The 26,125-nt window shown below is 41.2% G+C and overlaps 2 protein-coding genes across 8 annotated transcripts in view; one reads left to right on the forward strand and one right to left on the reverse strand.

Annotated features, from left to right (window-relative positions):
* SFXN2 (sideroflexin 2) overlaps window positions 1-26,125 on the reverse strand; it is a 57,600-nt gene that overhangs the window by 20,567 nt on the left and 10,908 nt on the right. For 2 of the 7 annotated variants that reach the window (XM_059900742.1, XM_059900741.1), the window contains exon 1: window positions 668-757. The exons of 1 other annotated variant lie outside the window; for it this stretch is intronic. The gene's annotated coding sequence lies outside the window, so the exon portion shown is untranslated. Of the gene's footprint in view, window positions 1-667; window positions 758-26,125 lie in introns of those variants that run through there. 4 more of the 7 variants (XM_059900739.1, XM_059900735.1, XM_059900738.1 and 1 more) reach the window with 3 other exon arrangements.
* The window catches only part of ARL3 (ADP ribosylation factor like GTPase 3), a 31,208-nt gene continuing 6,090 nt past the window's right edge, over window positions 1,008-26,125 (forward strand). Inside the window, exons 1-5 of the mRNA XM_059900744.1 lie at window positions 1,008-1,100; window positions 7,312-7,455; window positions 11,442-11,558; window positions 20,605-20,655; window positions 22,254-22,439. Coding sequence (XP_059756727.1) covers window positions 1,098-1,100; window positions 7,312-7,455; window positions 11,442-11,558; window positions 20,605-20,655; window positions 22,254-22,439 — 501 coding nt within the window. The 5' untranslated portion in view covers window positions 1,008-1,097. The remainder of the gene's footprint in view (window positions 1,101-7,311; window positions 7,456-11,441; window positions 11,559-20,604; window positions 20,656-22,253; window positions 22,440-26,125) is intronic.

A 26,125-nucleotide genomic window follows, 5' to 3' on the forward strand; every position in this document is an offset into this window, starting at 1 on the left:
AATTTCTAGGGTTTTGAGAATGAAATGGAATCTTGTATGAAAAGCATTTCACTAGGAAGGATGTAATTTCCATGGGGGCAGATTTAGCCCCCTGCTGTGTCTCCAGGGTCTGGAATAGGACCTGGCACAAATGTTGTAACTCTTCTTCCTGTCCTCTGCACGGGGAAGAGGTGGGAGGTAGCACCCAGAATCCCTCCCACTGTTTCTTGCCTGTAAGTGCAGGCCCCTTTTTGCCTCCTTTGGGACTGCAGACGGCGCACCGACCGGTCCAACGCAGTTCAACGAAACTATCCTTCCCAAAACGTCTTTCATCCCCGCCATCAGCTCACCCCAGCCCTCAGGGCCAGTCCTCAAGCACCTTCTTGCCTTCCGACAGGCAGCCTCCCACCACCAGGAGTCCTCCAGCCCGGATTCTAACACAGGTGTGTGGAAATGGATGCGCAACCCATGACTCCCCCGCCCCTCAGCCCGGCACACGAAGGTGCTGGGGGCCATAAAGGAGAGGTCCACAGGTAGACCCTTCTCTTGCCACGTGGCTTCGGCAGGTGGAAGCCCAGCCCGCGCTGCAGCCCCGCCTGGGCAGAGTCAGGACAGAAATGCAAGCTCCCTCCGGGATGTGGGGACTGGAGGTATATGTGGCAGGCGGACTCCTCCCAAGACCCCTTACCTGGTCCCGGGAGGAACGCACTGAGACAACTGCTACCAGATGCACCCCGCGTTGGCAGCTTGGCCAGGGTGCACTTCTGGCCTTGGCCCGGGAACCGCCCCTCGCCCCGCCCCCACACCCCTCCTTCTGGACCAATCACAGGCCGGGTGGCCCCCGCCAGCCACGTGGGCGAGTTTTCACCATTCCCTGGGTCTCCACCAGCCTGCCACAGCCTGCAGCCGCTCCAGCAGCCCGCCTGCGCAGTGGGAGGGCACATTGGCGCGCTTGCGCACACTGGGGAAAGCGGAGCTAGACCCCGCCCCGTTCCGCTGCTTTGCTCCTCCGCTGTGCGTACGGGGGACGTCGGGGGCGGTGCCGCAGGAGTTGCCCCTGGTAACGGGGGAGGCAGGAGGAGGAGGAGGAGGAGGAGGAGGAGGGACTCGGCGGGAGGATGGTGAGTGTGGGTCCTGGGTCCCTCCGGAGCTGGTCGGTCACCCGCCTCCCTTCCCCAGGCCCAAGGCAGGGCACTGCGCTTAAAGACAGGAGGGAATGGATTGACGCTCAGCCTGCTGTCTGGGTCCTGGATTGGTTTCGGGGGGCGGCGGAGAGCCCCGAGTGTGGGCCCTGGAGGGAGATCTGGGCCTGGGGAGGAAGGCGGGGCTTGCAACCGGTCCGAAACTAGGGGAAGGGGCTGGAAGGGGCTGTGGAAGGGTGCATGGTTGTCCCGGTGCGGAGCCAGGGCTCCATCATTACTCTGGGGATGGGATGAGGGCGGATCCGAGGAGCTGCGGAGAGCAGCCTCTGCACGCAGGCTTAGATCTTCCCGGAGAATCGGCCTCCCCGTGTCGCAGAAAAGTGGGGTTCGCCAGTGCCCGGCCAGAAGCGGGGAGAGGGCCAGCGCTACTGCCTTTGAGGTCGCGCCGGCGGTACCAGGGGAGACGGTAGCCTAGCTCTCCTCTTCCTCGCGATGCGCGGGCCTCTGGGGGGAAGGGTGTAAATCCCAGGACACAAAGAGGTGCCGCTTGGAAGGGATGCCTAGAGGATTTTACGCCGTCTCGGTGTCTGCGTGGCGGGCGCGCTTCTGCAGTCCCGAGTTATTTATTTGCTGACGATTCTGCAAGGTTTGGTTGTTGGTGATGACCAGTTTCCCGTTCAATACTTAATCCATGTCGGTGGAGGCAGATTTGCTGCCCGGTCCTTAGTATTTCCTTCGGACCTGTTGCAACCTTCCTTGGCATCTGACCACACCAGAACCAAAGGCCTTAATGTCAGTTTGGAGCAGATTAAAACTGGAGGGTGGCCATTAACTTGGGGCAAGCCTTTTCTCTGTTGGACCAGATTAAAGCTTTCCCAAATTGTAAATTATGATATGTGACATATTTGATTCTTGACACTCTGTTCCTTGTTGATTTCTCTGCAGTTAGTTGGAGGGTGTTAAAATGGAATTGAGTGGTTTTAGAACTAGTCAAAGAAAAAATTGATTTTGGAGCGTTTAGAGCAGGTTGGTTGGCTTACCAGCTGCAAAGAGCTAATACTCAAGCTTATAGTTACTTCCCTGCCCCAACTCCAGACCCTTTTTGACTTTTAGAAATGTTGAACCACTTCTTTTGACTTATGAAGTAAGAAAAAGCTAGATGTTCACAAGGAAAAAATACATGTACATTTGGTTAGCTAATCCAATGAGTAAATTTTGATGGGAAAAAATTTTTGCAATTTATTTAACATTGTCAGATCGTTAAAGAAGTAGAATTATTTCATCTGAAGTTGCCAATCATATTTCAACACTTGCTACATTGCAGTTTTGTTAACCTCAGGCTAAACAGATCTTTACATGTTTGCTTTTTATTAATCGTTTATACATGAGCTGTCCATTTAAAGGCTAAGTTTTTCTCAACAAATGAGTACAAACATAAATATTTACACAGAAAATAACTAGAATTGAAATGAAAAAGGCATGCTAAACCAAGAGAGAGATTGCATCATAAATGAGAAACAGTTGGCTAACTTTTCCCAGTTTGTTTATCAATGTAGTGGACTGTGTAATTTCATGATTGTTTAATTTATAATTATACGTCACAATAAATTAACCACTGTCCTGTTTCCAGGTGCAGACTGACACTGTATACAACAGATTGACACTGTATACAACACTGTTGTATACGACTGTTGTATTCAGTGATCAAGAGAGATTTTGGTTTTCTTTTTTCTTTTTTTCCTACCATGAACAATAAGAAATTAGGACAAAGTATTCAGGATTCTTTATCTGATTTCCAAAATGCATTTTTTTTTTCTGTCTCCAAAAGTGTGAGCTATTCTTAGAACTGTAAGTGGAACATGGAATTTAAACCGTCAGTGGTGTGATTAAGTGTGTCACATCTGGTATCCCATGAGCCCCCGTGGTAACTGTGCTAGTAAAGAGTGAGTCCCAGGTTTATTTATTCTTTTAGTCCTTTAGCTATGACTAATACATATTTATTCTTTTTTTAATTTGGAGAACTGCAACAAAAACCCATTATTGGTTTCTCTGAACCCCTAGAGGTTCAGCTGTCTTACCCCTGCCTTAGGATACCAAGTCCTTGGTGAAATACTAAGATGACAGTAATTTTTGTGCCTAAATAATCACTGTTTTTTAATAGATGAGTCCTCCATTTAGGAATTATTTATGGAGTAATTTCTGTATATATGAACCTAGTGGTAGTTATCTAGCATGTTTAACATTTGAAGATTGTTCCCAAGATTATGTTTTCCGGTCAAAAATTGTCAGTGAAAAATATAAACACAACTACTGTTTTGAGTGCCCCCTATGTGCATGCTTTACCTACATCATCTCACTTAATCTTCATAGCATTTTTCTTGAGATATAAATACTGTTCCCATTTTCTAGATGGAACTGTGCCGGAGGTTACACATAGGGAAGTTGAATAAAAGTCCATGAAACTCTAAAGCCCATAATGTTCTTTTCATTAGGACTCTGATGAAGTGTGAACCCACTCTTCCTGAGGAGTTGCACGTATCTTGTTCCTCAGGAAACGTATTTATTTAGTAGAGAGATAAGGAGAAAGACGACAAAATTTGAGTGAGGTTCTCCCTATCAAAGCTATACGAATATGCAGATCAAAAAAAAAAAAGAATGAACCTGAAATACTGTATTTTTCTCCTGCTGATTCCAAGGAAAGACAGCTCAAGTTTTCTAAATCATAAGAAAAACCAAGCTATAAATATGATATTCTGAGCCAGAGATAAAAAAGCAGTTTTTAGCACCCCCTCCTCAGGTCATATGACCAGGATTTAAATCAATCAGCTGCCACTGGTTTTTAAATCACATGACCCAACTTTAAATCAATCAGCTGCTTCCCTGTACCTCAGGTGACTTGGCTTTGAATAGTAAGAAGTGTAGAGGTATAAAAATGATGTTCTGAACAATAAATGGAAAAACAACATCTTAGAAAGTTTTTTTCTTTTCGAATGGACCATTCATTGCATACGGAATAAAGGATTCTCTTGTGGATTTCTTGAACTGTAAACACACACACACACACATACACACACACACACACACACACACACACAAAGCTATACGAATTCCTGGAAATTAATAACATCTCACTGGGCAGCACCAGGTTTTTTTGGTGAGGTAGAAGTAAATTGAAGTCAGTTCCATTTAAGCTAGGTATGGGGAGTGCATGTACTTGACAGTTGGCTTACTAATTTTAATACTTAAATTTTAGCTGCTCCTCCCAGTCACATATATTTTCCATATACCAACATATTCCTCTCTCCCTCTCCAACACCCTAGTTTCTTTGAATGACCTAGTTTGTATCATTTTAGGTCAGTGCACCACGCCTCTGCCGGTAGTTGAGTTTAAGCTGATTTTGAGGCAAATAAAATGTCCATAGTCAACAGCATGTCTAGTCATGATTTGCCTATAGAAAAGTTTGTTCAAATGTTTTGTGGCTGAGTCAGACCACTTCTGTCCACCAGGGTGCAGATAACTTGTGTGCATGCATGCTGATAACGCACAATACACAATTAACTAAAGTTCTTGTTTCTTAAATTGCCTTTATTTAATGTCATAGGAGTACACATCCTACATAGAGATCATATCTGTTTTGCTCACCATTGTACTTGGAGCACATTATGGGTGTTTAATATAAATGAATGAATGAATGGATGTTTTGACCAAAAATACACTAAAAATTCATTTCCTTGTATTTATACTGCAAAACTCAGCCCCATAATAAAATTAACTTCTAATGGCTGTCTCCCTTCGTTTGACATTAACTATAGACATATATGGATAGAAGCATAGAGTAGACTTATTCTGCTCTTTTGTCCAGCATTTTAAATCAGCTTACTTTGTACCTTTCAGGCAGAACCCTGATATCTATAAATATCCTCTTCCCTATTTAGCAAACGCTAATAATCCTGTGATCCCCTGTCCTCGGGTTGGGTTAATATGGTGCTGTACTGTATTTGCATTTGTCTTGCCTAGACCATGCTTGAGATGCCATTTGTTATTTTGCTGGAAGAAAATATTAGCTGAACTTTGCATTTCTCTGTAATTTCATTTAAAGGTGCAACATGTGAAGTTATTGTTTCCTGATGAGGAAAATTGCTCATTGGAAATGTAGAAGTATTATTTTTTTTATACTATTAGGTTTATAAAGTTTAGTTGTAGTTAGAATGTTTTCTTTCTCATCTGTGTTTTGCTTCTCTCCTTTTAAGATGAATAGAAATTATGTTTTTTTAATCATTCAATTTCAAATATAATGAGTGTGTAAAAGCTCTCAGCCTGCAGAAAGCAGTATTTGTATATACTGATTTTTTTTTTGAAAGAGACACATGAGGAAAAACCTAAAACATTTATTTTGAACCTTGAAAATATTTTATAGAAAACAGACATTCTTTCACAATGTCTACACTAGTAAATGATACATGAGAAGAACTTTCTTTACATGTACCGTTGTTTAATGTACAAATGTGATAAATTCCAGTTGTTTTAGAATTTTATTGGAAAGGATAATGAGGACATCTAATCAGGAACTCAGGAGGAAGAGTGCAATGTGTTTTGCCTGTTCTTAGCCTTTTTATATCACCAGTCCCCTAAGGATCTCAGAATTCTAATTTTAACTGTTCTGAAAGGTGGTATTATAAATGAGTGATTGCAATGTAGCTAATAGAAGCCAGGGAGATTGCTCATAAACAGAGTTTTAAAAAGGAATGGTGTCAAATAATTCAAGGCAGGAGAAGATAAAAAAACAAAAGAAAAAATATGCCATAAAAAAAAAGAAAAGACGTGCTTAATCTTTTTTTGTTTGTTTGTTTCAAATCTATTCATTCTGTCTTCTCCAAATCTTTTGGGATAGAATTTGTCTGTCTTAAACTAAACGTTACATTTTATTGCTGACAGAAATCGAGGCATAGAGAGGTTAACGTGGTCAGTGCGAATACAGTACTAAAAGTGGTAAACAAAGGGCCTCTGAAGCAGAAGGGAATTCTTATAATTATGCATATTTGCATATCATTGTCTCAACTCTTGAAAATTATTTCACAGAATTATCATTTGATCTTAGTGAACACACTGGTTTGAGTTATTTCCTGGTGCGATGCAGATAAAAAACATAACCATTTTATGTAATTCTAAGACTCGGTTTGAAGGATTTCCACTTGGGCTGGGAGATTAGATTATATGCCCTTTAAACTCTGGGATTCTTTGATTCTTGATGTAACCAGGCCTCATTGGAAAATGATTGTCAGCCACAAGACAGAACAAATAACTATCTTATAAGATTTTTCTTATGTTCTTAGCTAAAAAGCAGCATGGCTTATTTCCATCCATTAAAAGAATAATAACAACAAGAAATGGAAATATTAGATTACTAGTCAAAAATACCCTGGTTAAACTTTAATGTTTTTTTGCTTCCGGAATGACCTTTCAATTCCCTAACTTCTCTGTTGTATTAGATTCTTCATCTGAAAAACATAGATAATCTATACCGTGCAGCTATACTGTAAGGGTCATGTGAAAGTTAGAAGATGATAGAGTATTTTGAATGATGGAGTCTTAAACAAGAACTAAAATAAAGTCTTAAAAAGAGAGCCCAAGTACAATTTTCTACAACCTTTTGAATAGTACCTTAGTACCTTAAAATCTTACATTAACTTGGGTGGGTAATTCTGTTTATTTCAACAGCTATCATATAGTGTCTAATAAGCACCAGGCATTGTGGGGGATGGAAGCTATCTATAGTCTTTACGCACAAGAAACTTCACTCTAGTATAAAGGAGAAAAATACAAAAATCAATTCCCTACAGTCAGATATGATGGGTGCTCTGGTAGGGTGCTCTGGTATATATATATATAAAGGGCTTCAGGAACGGGAGTTGGTTAGAGTACATACTTCCCGGAGATTTGGGGTGACTGCTAAGCTGGATTAATAGAAGGAGCAGGAATAAGCCAGGCTATTTATTAAGTTGCTGAATTTACTAAAGTATTTCTGCCAAAACTTATAAGCAAATGGAATAAATGACATTAAAGTGGAAAATAGTACTATAAGCTCTCCACAACCAAGAACTTTTATCAAGGAGGAGAAGGCATTCTGATACCCAGTAATATCAAAGTCAGTGCCTCCAAAGTAATCTCTGTTCTTCATGGTTGTTCAAGGGCTTACTCTCAATCTTGCGCAAATTGAAAAGTGCACCAGACCAGGAGGTGAGAATCCTTCTCCTGGGCTTGGATAATGCTGGTAAGACCACTCTTCTGAAGCAGCTGGCATCTGAAGACATCAGCCACATCACACCTACACAGGTAAGCGCTGCCTTGCCCCCGATGCTTGTGTGAAACGTGGAAGATGGTAATAGCAATATGAAAGACAAAGTGGGAGATAGAGTTTTGTCCATTTGTAAGTTTTGTTACTGAGAAAAGTCTATACAATTTTAAAATAATCTCAGATTTCAAAATATATCAAGAGATTCCATTTATGTGAGATACTTAGAGTTGTCAAATTCATAGAGACAGGAGAGAGAACAGTGGTTACCCAGGGGCTGGATGGATGGCGGTGATGCACAAGAGTGAATGTACTTAATGCCACTGAGCTGCACACTTTAAAATGGTTAAAAAGGTAAATTTTATGTTACATATATTTTACAATAATTTTTAAAAAGAAATAATATAAATTTATATGTCTATATGTAGCAAGATACAATCAGTTCCCTCTGATCTAAGTAATTCCTTTTTAGAAATAGCTTTATCTTCTCTGATTTTGAAATTAATACATGTAGAAAAATACAGAGAGAGCATAAAGGAAAAATAAACAGTACTGTGAGAAAAACCACTTTTAGTGTATATTTTTCAGACTTAATAAATACAAATATCTGTCTTTTTTTTTTTTTTTTTTTTTTTTTTTTTTTTTGGCCACACCATGTGGCTTGCAGGATCTCAGTTCCCTGACCAGGGATTGAACTGGGGCCATAGCAGTGAAAGCCCAGAATCCTAACCACTAGGCCACCAGGGGACTCACTCAATCTTTTAGATTTTTTTGGGGGGGGTGCTGGCGGGGGTTAGGGGCCCTCGCCACACGGCATGCATGCGGGATCTCAGTTCCCCAACCAGGGATGGAACCTGCGCCCCCTGCAGTGGAAGCGTGGAGTCCTAACCACTGGACTGCCAGGGAAGTCCCTCAATTTTTTAAATAAAAAAACAATTACCTGTATTTTTATCTATTTTTTTAAAAATTTATTTATTTTTGGCTGCGTTGGGTCTTTGTTGCTGCGCGCAGGCTCTCTCTAGTTGCAGCGAGTGGGGGCTACTCTTCGTTGAGGTGAGCAGGCTTCTCATTGCCGTGGCTTCTCTTGTTGTGGAGCACGGGCTCTAGGTGTGTGGGCTTCAGTAGCTGTGGCACACAGGTTCAGTAGTTGTGGCACACAGGCTTAGTTGCTCCACAGCATGTGGGATCTTCCCAGACCAGGGCTTGAACCCATGTCCCCTGCATTGGCAGGCTGATTCTTAACCACTGCGCCACCAGGGAAGCCCTACCTGTATTTTTAAATCCAGCGTCATCAACCCACCTCTTTCGTAGGGCTAAGCAAGCAAAACACAAGGACGGTGGTGCTCCCAGCGTGGATGTTGGAGACAAGTCCTGCCTGGAAGAACTCTAGTGGGTTTCTTTAGGCCTCCTTCCCTGCAGGAAATCCTGAGAGAGCTTGACCTTTGGCCAGGCCTTTGGGTTTCCTAACTAGGGGCAGCCCTGTTGGTCTTAACTTTGAAGTGTTTGAGCATTAGAGGTTTTAGCAAAACCAGAGTTATTTACCATTTTCTGTCACTGTCCTGTGATAAGAGCTTGGTGTTGGGTTTGAATGGCTGTGCTGGTGTGTGTACTTCACGGCCAGCGAGTCTTACTGATTCGCAGCTCTTTGCAGAAAAGTCATTTCAACTGCTACCAAATGAGCAATTTTACAGCTTCTGAACAAATTTAATGTATGGCCTGAGGAGGAGCAAATTACAGTAGTCTAGCCTAGAAGGGCTGAAAACACATATTAGTGTGTCAGGATTTCTGCCAGAAAAAGAAGGGCTAGGGGTTTTTTCGTATTAGTGAGAGGCTGTCTCTCTCAAGAGCACCACTAAAATGAGGACGTCCACACTGTGAGCAGGGAAATGAAATCCTAGTTATGGACCCAAAGCTCCAATTCTAACTTTCAGGCTCTGTCTATGTTATAGGTGACTCTGTTATTATGTCAAGGTTTTGTATTTAGTCTTTAAAAACACACTTTTATTGTGTTTTTGTTTTATATTATAAAAAGTAATAGATGCTCATTGTAGTAAACTTAGAATGTATAACTAGGTAAAATTGAGAAACTAGAAATCACCTATAATGCCCAGTCAGACATAACCACTGTTAACATTTGAGAATGTATCCTTTCAGGTTTTTTTCTTTGCCCATATATGGTGGGTATATTTAAAATAGAAAGTAAAAATGGCTCATACAGAGTATACTGTTTTGTATCATCTTTTTCAGTTAATAACGTATCTTGAACATATTTCTACATTGTTCTGTATGTAAATACTTATACAGTACACATCTCTAAATGTTTGCACCCATTCATTATTATTTCCTTAGAATAATTTCTTAGTAGATTTGTTGGGTCTGGTGACTTACAGACTTTTAAGGCAGCTGACACATATGGTCAAATTCTAGGATTTACACTTATTTATTTCCTCATTCCAGAAAGGATTGGTTGTTGCTGGGTCTGACATTTACTACTGTAGTTAAGTGTAGAATTTTTAAACGCATAAAAGGGGTTTTGTCAATGAGTCAGAATGAAGTGCGCTTTTACAATAAGCTTAAGCCACTTCCCTTAGGAGTTCTAAAACTTCTAATTTATTCAGTCATTGGCATTTTAGAGGAGCAGTAGTAGGCATCATCCCCTGTTGTCCTCTAGTGACTGTCCTCAGTGGAAATTGGGTGGCAGTGTTCCCGTACCGTTGCCCTGTGCCTTCTCCTTCTGTGTGAGGCAGTAGTGCTGGGGAGCTGCCAGAAGAGGCAAATGTTTATGGAGGCATCCCCAGACCCACTTAACTCCAGCTATTCTGGATGAAATGTCACTTCTGTGGGAGCAGGCTGTTGATCGGATTTTTCAAATCCTGATTTCATTATGTCATTCTTGCAAGAAGATTTTTTTAAAAAATCTTGCTCATAAAATGCCTTCTCTTCAAAGCCCAAAGGTCTTGTTAATTTGTTTCTCTGCACATGAACTCCCAGCTCACCCTTCTGCCTGCCCCTGATTGGCTTCCCTTCCCCAAAGTTCCACCTTGAGTCACTGTCCTGAAAATGAATACTTTCTTTTCAAGTTCATCAGAGATACCTATTAAAGAACAGTTTCAAATGCCCACTTGTTTGTTTGTTTGTTTTCATCACCACCTGTATGAGGGGTGCTACTCCAGTTACAAACCAGCCTCCCCCTTCGTGTCCTGAGTTTAGCTCCTTGCTTTTCTTAATCAATGCATATGAGGAAATTTCTTTCATCTTGAGCTGCTCTTAAAGAATCCAGTCTTCCAGATTGTAGCTCTTGCCTCTTTTTTTTTTTTTTTTTGGCTGCATTGGGTCTTCGTTGCTGCACAAAGGCCTTCTCTAGTTGCGGCGAGCGGGGCCTACTCTTCGTTGCGGTGCGCAGGCTTCTCACTGCAGTGGCTTCTCTTGTTGCAGAGTACAGGCTCAAGGCACGTGGGCTTCAGTAGTTGTGACTCTGGGCTCTAGAGCACAGGCTCAGTAGTTGTGGCGAATGGGCTTAGTTGCTCTGCGACATGTGGGATCTTCCCGGACCAGGGCTCGAACCCGTGTCCCCTGCATTGGCAGGCGGATTCTTAACCACTGCGCCACCAGGGAAACCCCTTGCCTCTTTTTAAACTTAACATTTATTCTGTTGTGTTGAGTCTGCAGGTTCAGCTTTGTTTTTTTGTTAGTTACATGTAACGTCCTGTTAAATTTCACCATGCTGAGGACTCATGGGGTGGGCGGAGGTCTGTGTTGATTACCAGAGCTGTTCTCATACCAAGTCATCCTCAGCAGTTCCATGTGTGTGTGCACTCAGCATGACATCATCAACACTGACTCCAACCTGAGTGACAGAAGCACGTGTAAAAACATTTTTGTTCCCTATCAGAGCAAACTGTTTTCAGTATCATCTGTGTCACATCTGGCAGAGTACCTCAGAATTAATAAATAACATAGCTGGTAAATGTAACTTTGTCAGAAATTGATCTCAAAGCCTAGTAAAACTTGGTATTTTTTGTTTCAGGGTTTTAACATCAAAAGTGTACAATCACAAGGTTTTAAACTGAATGTATGGGACATTGGTGGCCAGAGGAAAATCAGACCATACTGGAGGAATTATTTTGAAAACACTGATATTCTCGTAAGTACTCCTTCTGATGCATCAATTCATAATCTCTTCTGCCCTGTCTTACTTACTAACATTTACGCTATAATTGTCTTTCTTGTCAATAATTCCATTGCCGTAACATTGCTCTTCATCACTATGAATTTAGAGCTAGCAGACAGATTGTGGAGCTTTGTGTAATTTATATAAGGTGTTTTTCTGTTGCTCAGTAACAATGTTGTGCCCACACCCACCTTGGCAAATAAAGTATTTATTAATTACCATAGTGATTTGAACAGCAGAAGAGAAGTCAGAAGATTGTGCCATTGACTCCATCAACCCAAGGAAATCAATGAATCAGGTATATCCCAAAGAGAGCAACCAAGATAGTGAAGGTCCTGGAAACCATGATGTATGAGGAATGGCTGAAAGACCTGACGATGTCCTTCCTGGAAGAGAAAATGCTTGGAACTGTCTCTAGTTGCTTCAGGAACTATCTTAAGTCTGAGAGATCAGCTTCATTGTGAATAGTTCTAGAGGACCAGGCAAGGAGCAGTTTGGGGAGTATTAGGGTTTAACTCAGAATAAGGAAGAAGTTTCCTATAATCGTAACTGTCCAGAAGTAGAAGAAGCCGCCTCAGGCTCCTGGGATTCCTTCTGCACTGGGATTCCTAGCTCAGGCAGCATTCACGCAGGCAGAGGCTGAGACTTGAGCTCCCAGCTCACTGCCAAGTTCTCTAGGACTACTGTTTTAGGATCCTTGGAGATTTTACTCTCCAGTTGCATGATTTCTCCAATACCTCGGCCTCTCAGCTCCTTCACCTCCCCTCCAGCGAGCTTGCCATCCACCCCACCTCAGCCACTCACTCATGGTCGGACCGTAAAACCAGGGCCTTTCATGAACTTGGATAAGAAAAAATGTTGCATAATATTTCCGTTAACCTCTAACTGAAAGTTTGAATTTACTTTAACTATGACCGTAGACAGTAAGCTGCAAAAACACGTCGATATCTTCATTGCCAATAGAACTCACCTTGCATCTCAGACAGCTTCCCTCTCTGCTGCTGCTTCCTAGGTGTCTCTTTCTACCTGCTCACTCCTATCAGCATGCACACATCCTGTAGTTGCTCTTGTTTAAAACAAAGAACTCTTGGCTTCCTGTACATCCTCCTCTAGATACTGTCCCATTCCTCAGCCTCTCTTTACAACAAACTCCTTAAAAGAATTTTCTGTGCTCTCTGTCTTCACTTCCTCTCCCCGCAGGCACTCGGAACCCTCCATTCAGGCTCACCGAGAATCCACAGTGCCGAGTCCCATGTTCAGTTTTCATTACTCATCTCACTTGACCTGTCAGCACATTTAACAGAGTTGGTCGTGCTGTCCTTGAAACGTTGTCTTTCCTTGGCTTCCAGAATTCCATTCTATCTTGGTTTTCCTCCTGTCTCACTGGCTACTCCTCCTCAATCTCCATTGCTATTTTTTCCTTATCTCCCAACCTCCAAATGTTGGAGTGCCCCAGAGTTCAGGCCTGTGCTTTTCTTCTCTAAGTCGCTGCTTAGATGACCTCATCCAATTTCAAGGCGTTAATCACCACCTACATGCCGGTGAATCCCAAACTGTTATCTCCAACCTGGAACTCACTTTCGTATACAGCCAGCTGCCTATTTGACACCTGAACACCAGTGGCTAGTAAGTCCCCTCAACCTCAACATGTCCAAAACCGAATTCCTATCTTCATCCACCCCTGCCCAAATCTTCTTCTCCAGTCTTCTCAGTAAATGACAGTCCCATTCATCCAGAAGCACTGGACTCATCCTGGGCTCCTTTTCACTCCCCGCATCTTCTCCATCAGCCAATCCTGTCAATTCTACTTTCAAAATATTTCTAGAATCTGCCCACTTCTCTCCATCGCCACTGCTACCGTGCATTGATTATTGCAGTATCATTCTAACTAGCCTCCTAACTTCTGCCTTGCCTCCCTCAAGTCTCTCCTCAACACTGTAGCTATATTGATCCTATTAAAACATAAGCTTCCCAGCTCAGAGTTAAAGCCAAGGTTCTTACAGTGGTCCACGAAGCCCCCTACCTGCTGACTCCTCTTCCAAGCCCTTCTCACCTGGTGCCAGCCACACTGGCCTCCTTGCCATTCCTGGAACACAGGCAGGCTCCCACCTCCGGGCCTTTGTCATCACTATTTCCAATGCTAGAATTCTTTTTCCTTAGATATTCTCATGGTGTAGTCCCTCACCTCAGACATATTTTTATTTATTACCTTTCTCCCCCACTGTAATGTAAGCTACATGAATACAGGAACTTTGCTTTTCTTTTTTTTTTTTTTTTCACTGTTATATCCCCAGTGCTTAGAAAAGTACCAAATAAATGAAATGGATAATTGTTATAGATGGATTCCAACATTAGGTAGAATGTGGAGTTCTATAACTTCTAAATTCCCTTCCAACTCTAAGGTTCTATGATTCTGTATCATTGTGGTCAAGTCCAGAGGCTTATTAATTCTATGAACTGGGTGGAACATCTACTTCACAGAGGGTTTATGAGAAGTAGTGAATTTATTTATCGTGATTCTTAAATGGGGAATAATACCAAAGTATAAAATTATACTATCATCGAATCCATAAACACATGTGAGGTACCGAGATGGCCGTCACATGGGCTCATAATATTTATGGCCCATGGTGAAGGTAAGTTCCAGTATATTCCTTGTGCCAGGTTGAAGGTTTAAATGGATGAGAACAAAAAGATGAGACACATCCATGCATCCATTTATCCATCTATTCAACCAGTTATTCTTCCAAAATGTATTATATACCTTCTAGGAGAAGAGAAATGTTGGGAAAAAAGAAAATTTTTCCCTTTAATATAGAAATTTCTTCTATAATCTCAAATAATGTGCCTGGTTTTGAAATATAATTTTAGAAATTTCCAAATTTATGTAGAGGTCAAAAAATAGTGTAATGAAACCCCAGATACCTACCCATCATCTGGCTTCCTTAATTTCAGCTTTGGCCATCTTGTTTCATCTCCCCTACCACCCCTTTTTTTTTTTTTAAGTATTTTAAAGCAAATCTAAGCCACCATATTATTTCACTCACGAATACTTGAAATGTAGAGTTGAGTCTCTAAATTGTGGTATGAAACTACGTGTTAGAAAAACTGAACATCAAAAGTCTTTCAAATCCCAAAAATCAACAAGGAAAGTCCTGGAACTAATAAGTGATTACAGCAAATTTGCAGGCTATAAGGCTAATATACAAAAGCTATAGAGTCAAGCCAAATCATTATGCTATACACCTTAAACAGTGCTGTATGTCAATTATATCACAATAAAACTGGGGGAAGAAAAGGCTATAGATTCTCCTTTACTTTTTGAGTCAAGAGTTGGGAAAAAGCAGGCAATTGAGAGAAATCACAGTTCTATCTGTTCATCTGCTAGATTAGGTACCTTGAAAGAAATGTCCAAATAAGGGCTGTATAGGGATTTCCCTGGTGGTCCAGTGGGTAAGACTCCGCACTTCCAATGCAGGGGGCCCGGGTTCAATCCCTGGTCGGGGAACTAGATCCCACATGCATGCCGCAGCTAAGAGTTCGTATGCCACAACTAAGAAGTCCACATGCCGCAACTAAAAAAGATCCCGCATGCTGCAATGAAGATCCCGCGTGCTGCAACCAAGACCCAGCACGGCCAAAATAAATAAATAAATAAATTCCTTTAAAAAAAAAAAAAAAAGAGCTGTATATAAGGACATTAATGCCTTAAGGCTCCATGAGGAGGTCTCAGAAACTTTCTGGTCTACAGATCAGGGTAATTTTAAATCATAAGCTCTAACATCTTGAGGGTAGACTGCAAGGTAGTTGTAATATGACCCTGGATTCCACACTTCCCATTAGCTGAGAGCACCTAGGAATTATTGGACAATCCAGCAAAAATCAGTTCACGGTAACCCTAGAGGAGCTTTCTCCAGCTATATTATGCTGCCAGTATCAGACAATATTTTGGATTGAGTCAAACCTTTTGTTATTTTCCAGTGCTATTTGAGATTAAACAAGTCTTGAGGAGCAGCTGAGTCCCCAGGGTTAGATTCTAAGGCCTTGGGGCTCTTAGCCCTATCTGCCCGTTTTGTAGCAGCTAGGAGTGACAATGGTGGATGGGTTACATTAGCTTGTTTGTCTGTATTTAATAGTCTTCCACTGTTGGTTGAAAAGACCTATTACACTAGACTCCACGCTGCGTAGAAGAGCAGGGTTGAGGCTTGATGCATTTCGTTGCCTGGTTAATTCTTCTCAGTTCTCTCTAGAGTGCCAAAATACAGTCTTGCTTTAGAGCAGGTGTCGACAAACTGATCCAGCCTGCCTCCTGTTATTGTGTCTCGTGAGCTAAGAATGGTTTTGACATTTTTAAATGGTTGAACAAAAAATCAAAAGAAGAATAAGATTTCATGACACATGAAAATTATATGAAATTCAAATTTCAGTGTCCGTAAATAAAGTTCTGTTGGAACACAGCCACGTCCATTTGTTTATGTATTTTTTATGGTTGCTTTTGCACTACAACAGCAAAGTTCAATAGCTGTGAAAGAGATTGTATGGGCCACAAAACCTAAAATATTTACTACCTGACCCCTTACAGAAAAAGAGTACCAACCCCCACTTTAAATTATATGTTTCTCTAGAGGTTTGAAAGAATCAGAGCAACTCCTAAAAGTGCAGTTATTCTCAGGGATGATGACACTGAGAACATGACTTCAGCTTTATTAATTTGGGGGAAGTGACTAAGAAATTAATCCTGAGATATGATAGAAGGGAGGGGATAGGATGTCTTCCATTTCTCTTGTGCCAGGAAATAACAGCCTTTTGATAGATAAAAACACATCACTTTTTTCAAGGTATATATTAATATTAATACCAAACTCCATTTACTTTATCATTATTAGTTTTGTGTTTAAACACAACATAATTTAAGGTAATTTGCCATCATTTCCGTATCCAAAGGGCATCAAGTGAGATAGAGCTCAAACGACCATCTCTTGTATTATCTCCAAAATATCACTCACACTTTAGCATCAGTACTACTAGAGCACAAATAACTGAAAACCACAGGTTATCTAGAAAACTTATTTGTCAGTTTCACCCTCCTCTTAGACTTTTGCTCAAGCTATCAATAAAAAGCCACACTTTTTAGTGTCATCTCTTCTGTCTCCGTCTACCCCTCTGGTGGAGAAATACTTAAGAGCAATAAAATGGCCAAAAGGTGGCAGCAGGAGGGAGGAGGACCAGAAGCAAGAGGAGAAACAAAGAGCCTTCCATTCACCTGGTGGATAATCAGTCTCCGGATAATCCAAAGTTGGCTGAACTTCCATCCAGAAAAAATCTTTTTCTCTAGGTCTTCCTCCCACAACCCAATAAAAATTTCCAAGCAGTTGCCAATGAAGGTGTGAATTGGCTCTGCTTAAAGCATCATTCTCATTCTGAGTGCCATGGATTATAAGTTTATTTTAGAATAGGTTTATGAAACTTAATTTTTGAAGATCCATAGTGTTTTAAGACCAGTCAAAAGCACGATATTTAACTCTCTTTAATACTTTCCAAGTATTTTTTATTTGATAATCTGTTTTTGGATTCATTTTTTTGCTCAGTATTATGTAGCAACCTAAATGGGAAAAGAATTTGAAAAAGAGTAGATACATGTATATGTATAACTGAATCACTTTGCTGTACACCTGAAACTAACACAACATTGTTAATCAACTATACTCCAATATAAAATAAAAAGTTACAGCAAGGGGGGAAGGGGCGGGGGTGGGATGAATTGGGAGATTGTGATTGACATATATACACTATTGATACTATGTATAAAATAGATACCTAATGAGAACCTACTGTGTAGCTCAGGGAACTCTACTCAGTGCTCTGTGGTGACCTAAATGGGAAGGAAATCCAAAAAAAGAGGGGATATATGTATACGTTTAGCTGATTCACTTTCCTGTACAGTAGAAACTAACACAACATTGTAAAGCAACTGTACTCCAATAAAAATTAATTTAAAAAAATTAAAGTTAAAAAAATGGTTTTTTCATGACTAGATTAACACCTATGTTATTAACAAGAAAAAGAAAGGAAGAAAAAGAGGCTATCCTTATCCTTAGCTATTGACCGCAAGCAAACAGATACTTGCAGGAAGAAACTGGGCAGCGCTGGGGAGGGGGTAACCAGGAGAATCGTGTGCCACCATAGAAAAACAGATTTGTGGGATCACCAGAGACTGGTTTTTGCTTAGGACTTTTTCACTTGGCCCTTTTAATAAATGGGGTGGTTGTTTTATAGCCTTCCTCCTGGAATTATTATACAATAATTTTCAAATTCTATAAAAGTTATGTGAGAAAAATACTAAATAATAGGAAGAATTTATGTACAGTTTAGGAAAAGCCCCCTTTAACTCTTTTAATGAAAATGTTCCTTGTGAAATTTAATGTCAAAGCAATAAGTAGCAAGTAATTTAGCAAGTAATTAAAGTAAAAGTTAAAACTTTCATATTGACTTTCAGCCTCTGGATTCTTTGGTATTTCAATCATCATCTTTCTTGTCTACTATTAAAACTGTCTTTCCATTCCTAATTATTCTCTCCCAGATGTTCGTTTTTCATCATATCAAACACCAATTTCTTAACTGTATCTTTTTCTTTTATTTTTATTTTTGGCTGCGCCACACAGCTTATGGGATCCTAGTTCCCCGACCAGGGATTGAACCCGGGACCCAGCAGTGAAAGTGCTGAGTCATAACCACTGGACTGCCAGGCAATTCCCATTAACTTTATCTTTAATTGTATTCTCAGCCTTGTCTCAGCCTCTTCTACATTTACCTTCTCACTCATACCATTTGCTCCCAAGCACATTTTTTCCTGCTTTGTAATCTGAGCCCAGAATACCCTCCCAGGGATCACCTGACCCTTCTCCCCTCCCTCACATCATCTCCCACTCTTGCCTGAGTGAAGATCATCCTAATCCACTACAGACTACCAAATAGTTCTAATCCCATCCCTTGTATTCAGGTTCACTCTTCCATTGCATTCCTTCTTTCTACATCTGTCCTTATACTACGCCTGCTACTATATAATGTGAGACCCACCAGTGGAAAACTAAGCTACCACCATGTTCTGACTTATCAGACAGTATTGAATTTTGTGTCTCTGTGGTGTGCGTTGACATTGAGTCAGAGTAATATTAACAATAACAATAATAAGGCCACAAAAAAATACTGAGACCAAACACATCCATCCTTTCTTCTGTGATTCTCCATGAAGGAAACACAGGTGAGGAAAGGCTGGACTTGGTCCCTGGTATAATATTTAGCACTAGTGACTCTAAATTTTTTTATTTTTTTATTTTGTTTTATTTTTGGCCATGCTGCGCGGCATGCGGTATCTTAGTTCCCGACCAGGGATCGAACCCGTGCTCCCTGCCCCCTGCCCCGGGCCGAGGAAGCGCAGAGTCTTAACCACTGGACCGCCAGGGAAGTCCCAGCACTAGTGACTCTAAATGAGAGTGCATTAACTCAAGCAAAGGAATTTTAATTGTTTTTTTTTTTCCTTTCAAAAGAGAGCAAGTTTTCAGAGTAGAACAGAATTTTAAGGCACGTAAAGGTGGGAATTCAAGATTGTTTTTCATTGTTGTTTTTCAATGATATGTTCTTTTAAAAGAGCGTTTCCATTATACCGTTAGTTTAATAACAATTCTAATTTCTTTAAAGAAAGTTTGAAATTTTGATAATTTTTAAGAGTAGCAACTGGAAGAACATTTAATACACTGTTTGATTTTTTTTAAATGACTACAAAATGATATCTCTGGTTTTCCTTTTTTTAAATTTACTTATCTATTTATTTTTGGCTGCGTTGGGTATTCGTTGCTGCACATGGGTTTTCTCTGGTTGCGGCGAGCTGGGGCCACTCTCCGTTGCGGTGCGTGGGCCTCTCATTGCGGTGGCTTCTCTTGTTGCGGAACACAGGTTCTAGGCTCGCAGGCTTCAGTAGTTGTGGCTCATGGGCTCTAGAGCACAGGCTCAGTAGTTGTGGCGCATGGGCTTAGTTGCTCCGCAACATGTGGGATCTTCCTGGACCAGGGCTCAAACCCATGTCCTCTGCATTGGCAGGCGGATTCTTAACCACTGTGCCACCAGGGAAGTCCTCTGAGTTTCTTTTTAAATTCCATATGAAGAAGAATTAGAAGGGAACTTTCATAGGAAATGAAAATAATTAATGTGCTTGGGTTCTGTAACTATAGGTGATTTTTCTTTCTTCTTTGGTCTTATCTAATTTCCCTTATCATTGTTACAGGATGTTATTTATACAATAAATAAAATTCAGTGATGGGAAAGAAAGCTTGGGATTTGTAATTTATGGTAAATCTCAAAACTTCTCTTACTCTGGCAAAGCCTATGCCCCTGCTATTTCCAGTACTTGATCTTAACCTCCCAGCACCTGAAGACAGCATACAGTTAATACTGAAAAATGTACTTTCAGAATGATGATGTTCGAAGGCTATAGGATTTGTAAATGCCTCAAAACACTATCCCTTCCTGACAATTTGGGACACAGTATAGCAGAGTGCTTAAGAGCAACTAGGAACTTTACTGTCAGGTATGCCTGAGTTTGAATCCCCATTTTGTCATGTACCAAACGTAACTTGGGTAAATTACTTAACTTCTTCAGGCTTATGTTTATTTATGTATAAAATGGGATAAAAATGAAATCTAACTCACGGAGTGATAATGAGGATTAATAGGGTAAATCTAGTAAGAATGTTCAGTGAATGCCTGTTAAATCTATTTTTATCCTGCTTGGCTCTCCTGACTTCCTACTTTGGAACTTTGCTGGAGGTATTTTCTGGGCCTCTCCATTTAATTAATTAATTAGTTTATTTTGCATCCATAGATAAGAATTACCAGCTCAGTTTCAGGATGCTGTGCTAATGTGAAAATCTGCTGATTGGGAATCATCTGCTCCTTCCCTAGAAGTTGCCCTGTCTTTTTCCATATTTGCTTATTGAAGTAGCCTTCTTCTTTTACTTTACAGATATATGTAATTGACAGCGCAGACAGAAAAAGATTTGAAGAGACGGGTCAGGTAAAAAATTGTTCTGTTGAGATATTTCCCAAATAATTGGGTATTCATTAATCTACTTTGTAAATGTATAAGAGTGAGGGAAGTATTTTTGTTTAACCTTTGCAGTTTAAACAAAACAGTCATTCTGGCAAACAGGCAAAATACCACTTGCCTAAAAAGAAATTAGTTGAGAATTCTTTAAACAATTTTTCGTTTAAAGCCTTTTAGTTTTAATCAAATTAAATAAATAAGATATAAGCAAATGGAACTTAACCACCGTGCCCAAAAGCTCTTCCCAGGCCACATAGAAATGAACCTGAGGAACAATTCACTTATCATTTCTGTGTACATTTTTCAATACCAACTTAATTGATCCGAGGGTAACTTGGACAAATTAGAAGGTATGGGAAGAAATGTGCAAGCCAAGACTAAGCTGCTCTTCTTGCCAAGCAAAGAGATAGGTATACTTTGAACCCAAATATGACTTCAAATGCAGAGTGCATGTCAACATGATTACACGATGCAATCTGTGTATGCAATTTTAAATAGAGAAGCAGTGGGCATAGACCATTTTACCCAGACTGAGTGCACTGATAAGAAGTGAGTAGTATCGTGGACCTCTTTGGAGAAGCACCTTTACATTTTATTGCGGAGTCCTTGGCCTGTGTCCTGAACTACTACACGTGGCCTTCCAAAGGTAGCAGTCCCCATGTTTAAGTTCCTTTTCCCTGGAAATTAGTTTGAGTACTCTCCAGACTCCTGGAGACAGCCCCTCTCCCTTCTATACCTTGATGATTTCTAGACCATCACTCAAGTGAAGCAATGCTAAACATGAGTTTGGAAGTGAAGGGTGTCAGATGGAGATCTGCCTCTTGAACCATCCAGTTCTCTTTGACAGCCCACGTGTCTTAAGTAGCTGAAATGTGGGTTAAGTGGAGAAGAGGTGGATCCTGGCATTTAGCTAAGTATATACCTTCTCCTGTACTTATTGCAGGCAGAGTCAACATACAGTTTAGATCCCAACCAATAACCTAAAAATCAGAGACCTTGCCAGATGGACTAATGCAGTTACTTTAGGATGTGGGTTTAATGAAGTGTAATGCACATGCATGCACGTTTTGGAGACAGAGATTGATGAAACAGAATTATAGTCTCTAAAGCAATTGTCATTTTTAGTTCAAATTTTAAAATATATATGTATATGTACATATACATACGTATATATGTATGTATATATGTATATGTATGCATATCTATGCATTGAAAGTTACTTGCAGATAGTAACGTTGGGTAAGTTTTAAATGTCTAACCACAATTTGTATTCTCCCTTGAACAGTATTTCTCAAAGTATGATTTATGAATCCCCTATAAAAGAACTACCTGGGGAACTTGTTAAAAATGCAAATCCCTGGACCCTGGCTTAGACTTTCCCAAGTCAGCATCTCTGGGGCAAGCCCAGGAATTTGCCAGGGAATTCTTCCACAGGCTTAAGTTTGAGAACCACTGCCCTTGAAAGTTGCTAGTTGATCAGCTTAACTTACTTATTTCTGATTAGAAATGCATGGTTAAATATCATAGATTTCATCCTCCTCTCCCCATATATTCCCAAAATGATCCAGGAACTAGCTGAATTACTGGAAGAAGAAAAGCTAAGTTGTGTGCCAGTGCTCATCTTTGCTAATAAGCAGGATCTGCTCACAGCAGCCCCTGCCTCTGAAATTGCAGAAGGACTGAACCTGCACACCATCCGCGACCGAGTCTGGCAGATCCAGTCTTGCTCGGCTCTCACGGGAGAGGGCGTTCAGGTGAGGTTACTGGAGGGCTCGGTCACCTGACAACACAGCAGCCAACCGAGGTAGCCTGTCTCATTGGTTGGGCGGATCTAGATAGAAAAAGATATGAAACAAATAGCCTTTGATGGGCAGATGAACCATTCCAGGATGTGAAAGGCCTGGAGGAGTTTGATTCTTTTCTGCTTAGCAACCAATCCGATATCATTAACTGTTCCAAGAAAGCCACAGATAAACCACCCCACACAAGTGACAAGCTACCCCACTGGGGAGGAGGTTCGGAATGGAAGAATTCAAAAATGCTTTCCGACTCTAGGATTCTTTGGTGATTGGGTTGGGGGTTTTGTGTTGCGTCTGGTATTACGGATGCTAAATACTTGTACTCCCAAGGTAACAGAGCCATCAACAACACACTGGTTATCCTAGAAGTGTTTTGTCTTTTCTGTTGGCTGTCTCCACTGCTGTCAGGGTTGGGGCCTGTTTCATGCTACTTCAGGTTGGTTTCCCATGGAGAAGCTTCTGCCGACCGAAAGCCTTAGGCTTTACACTGAGGAACTGTGTACCGAAGAGCAGGCTCCCCCTCATTTGATCTTAATTTAGGGCAGAAAATGATTGTAATCCAGACACCTGAAAGGCTCAAAGAATGATCAACAGTTTCAGCTCTGATGTTTCCTACCAAGCAGCCTCAAACAGTTGACCCTTGGGGTCAGCCCCCTAGGACCACTTCTTGATTCTGAAGCCCCCAGCGTGCTCTACACGCCTCATTTTCAACATCTGGTGTACCTGCCAGGGAGGTGACCCAGTGCTGTGAGAACCAGACAGCACTGCTCTAGGATGCTTTGGGGGATGAACAGCATCTAGAAAAATGGCATCTCCCCTCATTGCCGTAGGGCATGTGTCTCTGGTGGCACGACCAGTTTGCTTTTCTGTGAACTTGGTGTGTTGAGGGATGAGCCCAAGATTTGATTCTCCATCGTTGTCCGGCAGCCTCTTTCCATTTCCCTTCTGGCACTCTTCTCCCCCTCTCTCAGACATTTGACACTGATTTGTCTTAAAACTGCCTGACCACTTTTATCTCAAGCAAATAATCACTTCCTAGAATTATCTCACCTCTTCCAACTGTTTGCTGCCTGTTTTTTCCCTCTTTGTTACACAAAGAGCCAGGGCCCCTTCTGTGCTTGGCCTCTGATCCGAGGGCAGACCAGTCAGCCGGAACAAGTGCCCCTGCTCCAGACTCCTTGATACCTGCCCCTCAGAAGCTCTTGGTACGCGTGTGTGTGTTGTGCAGGCTCCCAAGTAGCCAGAGGTTACCTCGACTGTGTCCCCAAAAGGGAAGCTGGGGCCCTGCGAGTCTCTGTGAGGTGTAGGTCTAGGGAGGGGGCAGGTGTTAAGTCTCATCTATTTCCTTTCTTCTTTCCTAGAATGTGGTAATAAAGCAATATATTTTCATTTTAATCATATCAAAGTAATACATAAAATTAAAAACTAAAAAGTTCTTTCATTTCCCCTAATCCCACTCAAGAAAGAAACTAACTACCATTAATAGTTTTATTCTTCTCAGGTCTCCTCTATAAAATTGCAATCACTTATGTGATTATGTGTATCTTATCAGGTTTTGAATTAACTGGGCGATTTTCAGCTGGTCCAACAAGTATGTTACAACCCAGAATGTTTTTGAGTAGGTAAACTCTGATCATTTTATTTAGCTTCTCACTTTTAAACAAAAATCAAGTTCTGCCTAAGGTATTTCCCTCAGTTGTGCCAAAGATGGTACTCATGGGGCCTCAGGTTATTTTGGTGAGGATGAGGCCCAGGAAAAGAGAGTAGCTTTCTTGTGTTTGTACAACCCACTTCAGCAGGAGGACTCTGCCTCTCTAAATGGTTTAGAACCCAAATATAGAAAATAGAGAACATCTTGAGTTTGGGGACTCTAAAGGTGGGGCCTTAAGAAAATAAATGCAGGGACCTCCCTGGCGGTCCAGTGGTTGGGGCTCCGTGCTTCCAATGCAAGGGGTGCTGGTTCAATCCCTGGTCGGGGAACTAGGATCCCACATGCCACGTGGCACAGCCAAAAGATTAAAAAAAAAAAAAAAAAAAAAATGCAAATTAAATCATTAAAAAAAAAAAGAAAGAAAGAAAATGCATTCTGTATGCATACTCCTAAGAAAGTAGGAATTGACAGCTCTGTGATCTTTTTTCACTCTTGGCCAGAGTGTCGAAAGGAAGAAAAAGCAAAGCTGGAATTAACAGTGAGGCTCTTGTTTCTTCAGCCAGCCTTAGGGATATAAAAAGGAGGGACTAGGGTCCTCTGTCTGTCTGGTAGCTCACAGCCTCTTTTTCGGCCCAAAGATCCTGTGACTTAAAGGGAACTTCATTTCTATGGCAGCTCAACAGCTGGCAACAAGGAGTCTGTCCTTGTCATCTCTGCCTGGCCGAGCAGGAGGGGTGGGGACTGGAAAGACAATGACCAGAGCTCCCTCCCAACTCCACGCTCCTCTGAGGAAGCACCCTTGACTTGGGCCGAAAAAGAGGCGGTGAGCTACCAGACAGACAGAGGGTGGGGGCAGGCAGGAATCAAGTGAGACAGTCCTGTATGGTTTGATCTTGTTAGAAAGCTCTTCCCAGATCAGGGACCTCAGCAACCAGGTTCACAGGAAGTGATATCATGAGAGATCCAGTAAAGAACTGTGAGCAAGAAAAATCATGATTTTATATAGAGAAGAAATAGTTTGAAGGTCACTTAATTAGTTTAGTAGATAGTACCATGGTGTATAGAATTGGGTAGTTAAGACTGGGATTTCAAGGTTAATGAGATTAGATTATGGTTAATAGAATGATATAAATTTAGAGAATTTAACCATTATTCGAAATGGGTTATTTAATAAAAATGTTAATTAAGAAGGGAGTCTGCTGTCTGTTGTCCTTTAATGGTAACCTTTGGGGACTGGAGAAAGGTCGTGGAAACACTTTTCATTGTGAGGCGCTGATCGACCATGTCCCTCTCAGGTAATACCTTTGACCTAAGCTCTTGCCCACTCAGCCAGTTTCTTGGTTTTCATTTTAAAAAGAGTCACTTAGGTGGAATTCTTTCCCTGCATTGCTTAGTTCAGGAGCAGGCCTTTTAAAGATTCTTGTTAATTAAGGCTTTAACTATTCCTAAAAATGAAAGACTTCACTAGAAAAATGTCACTTTCAGAGATTCTGTGTAAAAATTACTGAAATTCCCTAAATTCCTATTTCATCCTCGCATTCCACCCTCCCCACCCACTACGCCCTGAAAGCTGGTCAGTAATGGGCAGAGCTGCTAAAATGATCAGATGTGAAGTGGGTCAAGTATCTGGCACCACAGCCCTAATGACCCTGAAAGAAAATGTACAGAGGTTAAAAAAAAAAGACCTGGAATTTCTGTTACTGTTTCAGATGTTTAAAAACAGTGTCTCTATTTACATTGTGTTTGTGTGTGTGTTTAATCAAAATGCATTTGAGAGACCTGTCCTCTACTGATAAATAACCCTCCAGTGGGTGAGTCAAGGGAACAGATCCATTAGGTGGGGAGCTATGCCCTCTGGAGTAGTCGGGCAGGGAGATCACTTCTCCTTAGCCAAGTAGCTTAAACATATGATTTGACATTATGGAAGTCAGTGATTCCTGGGGTGGATTTCACATTCTTGTTCTACCTGATATTCTGATGGCAAATACAT

This window comes from Balaenoptera ricei, chromosome 16 (assembly GCF_028023285.1).
Source record: "Balaenoptera ricei isolate mBalRic1 chromosome 16, mBalRic1.hap2, whole genome shotgun sequence".
NCBI classification, from domain to species: domain Eukaryota; kingdom Metazoa; phylum Chordata; class Mammalia; order Artiodactyla; family Balaenopteridae; genus Balaenoptera; species Balaenoptera ricei.